The following is a 5834-nucleotide window of genomic DNA, read 5'->3' on the forward strand; positions in this document are numbered from 1 at the left end:
CTAGCGTCACACAATGCAATACTAACAGGCGACACATAACGTGATGCTAACAGGCTAACATTCACATGGAAACTCACTAGTGCCTCAATGCTAATGGACATCACGCAATGCTAAGGGCTAATATTAGCATGAGCAGAGTGCCAACATGGTGAACAAAAGGATTTATAATGTGCTTAAAAATACACTAAAGAGTTAGAATTTTGCTTAGAAAAATCTTAATGCACATCTTCAAGTATTTTTACATGTGGCATGGAAATAAATCTGTGTGTGTGTGTTTCACCAGACAGACTTATTAACTTATACACACAGATTTGGGTTTCAGAGAATTATGGTGTAGAATGTCACACATTATTTAACACCTAACTGTACCTGAGTAGTTCACAGGATTTTCATTCCTGCCATCCCAATCCCACTTAGAAATTAAAAACAATTTAATTAAAAAAATACATTACAATTTCAATTGCAGAGAAATCATCAATACAGAATTTCTATCAATATCCACAGCAGAAACAGGAGTTCCATTATCTACCTGTTCTCAGTACATTATAGCCTACAGTACATTTAGAGGAAAAAAACATTTAACAATTATCCAAGTTTCCGGTTGTCTTTCATTCCTGCCTTAGAGCTTTAAAACGCAGGAATGATTCCAGACATCTAATAGCAATATCATCAACTTCTGGATCAAACTTATTTGCAAACAAGTGGTGTTGTTTTAGGATCCAGGGGAGGTCACCAAGCCCGAAAACACAAACATTTTTTCTGTAGGTCCCTGTGCACGGAGGATACGCCGCTCCACGTTTCACATCACCTGCTAATTCTTCCCACTTCACCAAACGGGCAATAGCAAACATGTCTGATGTATCATACTTAATGTGTGTTGGCGTGGATCCAGGTACATCCGGGTACATCCTCTGTAGAGTCGCCCACAAGTGTTCATCAGCAGAGAATGTGTCCTTCTCCCACTCCACAAACTTCTGGACCTCTTTGTCCTCCACCACATGTCTCACAAAGTCTCTGGTCACAACAATGTAGGCGTTTCCTGAGAACATTGGGCTGCTGATCGGAGGGGGACTTTTCTTCTCGTCTGTCCTGATGACGGTATTGGTATTAGTAACAATGTAATGATACCGCCAACGGGCTTTCTTGTGGTTGTTGGTAACCTGAGACTCCATGCTGTTTCTTCCTTTGAGGGCCTTCAGCACTTGAACCATTTCTCTGTTGGTTTTGATGGGGAAGTCTGTTCCACAGGTGTTGAGCAGGTATGTCCACTGGACGTGTGAAGCCATCAGGTCTTTCATGCAGTTCAGGTCTGCCTGCACTCGAGACCATGAGGTGTACACCACAGTTTCTAATTTACTGGCCATAAACACATTGGGGAAACAGGAAATAATCGCCTTTACAGCATTCTTGAAATCCTCAGTTGATTTCTGGTCCACGTGGACACAGTAGATGTTCTGAGGAGCGTAAACCGCTCGCAGAAGACGCTCAAACATCTCAATCTTCTCGTGGATCACCATGGAGTAGGCAATCGGAAAATCCTTCTCCTCAGCACTCAGAGGCTCCATAATGAATCCTCTGTTTTCAGTGTAACTCTCACAGTCTTTTGTGATGTTCAGGTAGAACTTTTCTGATAACAGCGATCGTCTCCTTGAGACCAAAAGCACTTCTAAGTCAGATTTTTTACCTTCTATGTCTCCTGTGATGACAGCTGAGCAGCCAGGCCAGTCCAGAGAGTACTGCTTTAGTATTCTGTCATCAGATGGTGGCTGCCTGTTGAAGTCGGATTGCCACCTGGAAAAATAAACCAGTATTCCAACGAGAACACAGCAAAGGGCTGTGAAAAACATCAACTGCTTTGACCGAACGATACGCATCTCAGTGGATGTGTCCTAACTGTTAACATTAACAATGACTTTGTCCACTGTCCAGGTTACTCATCTACCACACAAGGAGAGGCTGAAGTTATTGTTTTTTAAAGATCGAGCAAGTTAAACCAGTCCCTAAGCAGGCGTGACAAAGTATGTAACTCATGCTGACAGAGGAGATCATTTTCCCAAGAGGGAATAAATCAATATAACTCACTGAATAATGTCAGTGAGGGAGTCCACAAACTTTCTTCATATATATATATATACACAGTAGTGTTCAGAATAATAGTAGTGCTATGTGACTAAAAAGATTAATCCAGGTTTTGAGTATATTTCTTATTGTTACATGGGAAACAAGGTACCAGTAGATTCTCACAAATCCAACAAGACCAAGCATTCATGATATGCACACTCTTAAGGCTATGAAATTGGGCTATTAGTAAAAAAAAAAAAAAAAAAAAGTAGAAAAGAGGTGTTCACAATAATAGTAGTGTGGCATTCAGTCAGTGAGTTCGTCAATTTTGTGGAACAAACAGGTATGAATCAGGTGTCCCCTATTTATGGATGAAGCCAGCACCTGTTGAACATGCTTTTCTCTTTGAAAGCCTGAGGAAAATGGGACGTTCAAGACATTGTTTAGAAGAACAGCATAGTTTGATTAAAAAGTTGATAGGAGAGGGGAAAACTTATACACAGGTGCAAAAATTATAGGCTGTTCATCTACAATGATCTCCAAAACTTTAAAATGGACAAAAAAAACCAGAGATGCATCGAAGAAAACAGAAAACAACCATCAAAGTGGATAGAAGAATAATCAGAATGGCAAAGGCTCACCCACTGATCAGCTCCAGGATGATCAAAGACAGTCTGGAGTTACCTGTAAGTGCTGTGACAGTTAGAAGACACCTGTGTGAAGCTAATTTATTTGCAAGAATCCCCCACAAAGTCCCTCTGTTAAATAAAAGACATGTGCAGAAGAGGTTACAATTTGCCAAAGAACACATCAACTGGCCTAAAGAGAAATGAAGGAATATTTTGTGGACTGATGAGAGTAAAATTGTTCTTTTCGGCTCCAAGGGCCGCAGACAGTTTGTGAGATGACCCCCAAACTCTGAATTCAAGCCACAGTTCACAGTGAAGACAGTGAAGCATGGTGGTGCAAGCATCATGATATGGGCATGTTTCTCCTACTATGGTGTTGGGCCTATATATCGCATACCAGGTATCATGGATCAGTTTGGATATGTCAAAATACTTGAAGGTCATGTTGCCTTATGCTGAAGAGGAAATGGGTGTTTCAACAAGACAATGAACCCAAGCACACTAGTAAACTAGCAAAATCTTGGTTACAAACCAACAAAATTAATGCCTCGCAGATGCGAAGAAATCATGAAAACTGAGGTTATACAACTAAATACTAGTTTAGTGATTCACAGGATTGCTAAAAAGCAGTTTGAACATAATAGTTTTGAGTTTGTAGCATCAACAGCAGATGCTACTATTATTGTGAACACCTCCTTTTCTACTTTTTTTTTACTAATAGCCCAATTTCATAGCCTTAAGAGTGTGCATATCATGAATGCTTGGTCTTGTTGGATTTGTGAGAATCTACTGAATCTACTGGTACCTTGTTTCCCATGTAACAATAAGAAATTAATGGTAAACGGACTGCATTTATATAGCGCTTTTCCATCTGCATCATACGCTCAAAGCGCTTTACAATTATGCCTCACATTCACCCCGATGTCAGGGTGCTGCCATACAAGGCGCTCACTACACACCGGGAGCAATAGGGGACTAAGGACCTTGCCCAAGGGCCCTTAGTGATTTTCCAGTCAGGTGGGGATTTGAACCGAGAATCTTCTGGTCTCAAGTCCAACACCTTAAACTCAAAACCAGGATATATATATGTGTGTGTGAAGAATGTAGCTTAAACAGCCAGTGTGAACAAAGTGGGTAAAAGTTATATTCATTTTTCAAACAAACTTACAAGTTTGGCACAGAGTTCCCACAAGAGGATGGTATTGTCCAGGTAGGTTAAGAGAAACAGACAGGCATTACTCGGGGCAACTCGGTATGAATTGGGATCTTTTAGCACTGTTCTGGCTGAGAGGTTTTGTTTTTTCTGGTGTTTTTTTTTTTTTTTTTTTCGCTTCTAACTTCCCTTCTTCAATGATCACAGGAACATTTTCAGTAGAGGCAGTTGTGCTAGATCAACAAAGTTAACACTGAACAATTTTATGAGGGAAAAGAAAAAAATGGAATTAATCAAGAGAAGGCACTGAACACACCCCACAAAGTGCCTCTTGTCTTCGACATCCAATGTATATTTTAGCCACTGTCTCTCCCCCGTTGGGAGAGTGCAGCCCAGTCTCACAGTTTTTTTTTTTTTTCATGCTCCAGTGACAAAATGAGTCAAATTTTCGTGACGAAGCTTTTTCAACTCACTATTCCTAACCCTACACCCACCCCCAACCCTAACCTTAACCATAACCTAATCTTACTCCTTCCCCCACGCTAACCATAACCACCCCAACCCCCCGCTTCACGTTTAATTTCATGCAGCCATCACGGAATGAATGAAAATGAATTTGTGCTGCCGTGACGAAAAAGAGGCGCTTTTCGTCACAATATCACGAACCAATAGATTATTGTATATTTCGTGCTGCTGAAGCACGACTTGCCGTGAGACCAGGTTGGAGAGTGATATGCAGGTTAGCCGAGTAAAGCAGCACAGTCCTGAGTCCCCACTTGTAGAATTCTGACATCGCACTCTTGAACTCCATGCACAGTTTCACAACTCCAGGGCTGTAATCAAAACATCAACAAGGACTTGGGAGAGAAAACACAAGGGTGCGGACCCTCAATAGCTTCAAGTAAACCCACAATCTGAACATTCTGGCATATGCTCCGTCCCTCCAGGTCTGCCATCTTGGGTTTTAACCACTCGTGCAGAGTGTTCGGCCTTGAGCTGATCCGAATTTTGATCAAAATCAGTGTGCACAGATTCAAGAGAATTAATGCATAAGCTGTGGTCACGCACTGCAGACTGAACGCTGTCCAGTTTATATGATAAACCTTCAGAAAAAGGCTTAAAGTCGGCACACAGCACAGCTCTGTGGTCTTCCAGCAGAAGGCTAATCTCTGCCATAGTTACAGGTGCAGCAAGGACTGACGTTTATCTGTCTTGTTCAGATTTAGATCCCCGACACACATATCAAGAATGTGCAGGAATCACACAGAATCAGCCGGAACAGGAAAAAACAAACAAACCTCGAGGCGCAGTCGGGAGGGGCAGACAGTTGGACAGACAACCACGTCAAATGTGGGCAAATCCAGTCCAGACTGTGTCATGCACACCCGCACAACCACAGCCCAGACATTGTCAAACAACTGTATGGAGATACAGACTGCACCAGAAACATAAATAAAGCACTCAGACTGTCAGACAGATGCACCTGAGTGCTGTCACTCATTCACTCACCCACGCGAAAACTAAGTGATTTGCTGATGGTTTTCAAAATTATCTGAAAAGCTAATCTGCTAACAAAAAAGTTAGCTTTGCTAATTAGCATTTAGTGGATTAGTGGAGCTGTGCCCACCACTGCCTGGGAGACATAAATGAAGCTTGAATATGCCTGGCTATCTCGAAATTACCAATCTAGTAAATGCTAATAAAACTTTATCTGGGTGTCGATGACTGATTAAAGCATATTTTTGCAGACTGGATAGTCACTTTAATAACCAGAATCTGGATCCGGATCCAGATCACATCCAAAATTCAGTGGAGTCTTCCATGCCCTAATATCTATCTGTGGTGCACATTTGGTGAGAAACCATGAAGTAGTTTTGACGTAATCCTTCAAAGCCTATATAAAGTGAAATCCCGAGCCAGAATCTGGATTTGGATCACCTCCAAAATTCAGTGGAGTCTTCCATGCCCTAATATCTATCTCTCAAACCAGA

General features: G+C 41.5%; 1 protein-coding gene across 1 annotated transcript; it reads right to left on the reverse strand.

Annotated features, from left to right (window-relative positions):
• Positions 1-459: 459 nt before the first annotated feature.
• Positions 460-1966, reverse strand: LOC117515159 (beta-1,3-galactosyl-O-glycosyl-glycoprotein beta-1,6-N-acetylglucosaminyltransferase 3-like). The gene has a single exon (XM_034175637.1). The coding sequence runs from the start codon at positions 1872-1874 to the stop codon at positions 609-611; it is 1266 nt and encodes a 421-aa protein (XP_034031528.1). The 5' UTR covers positions 1875-1966; the 3' UTR covers positions 460-608.
• Between the last annotated feature and the right edge of the window lie 3868 nt (positions 1967-5834).

This window comes from Thalassophryne amazonica, chromosome 8, assembly GCF_902500255.1.
Source record: "Thalassophryne amazonica chromosome 8, fThaAma1.1, whole genome shotgun sequence".
In the NCBI taxonomy this organism is placed as follows: domain Eukaryota; kingdom Metazoa; phylum Chordata; class Actinopteri; order Batrachoidiformes; family Batrachoididae; genus Thalassophryne; species Thalassophryne amazonica.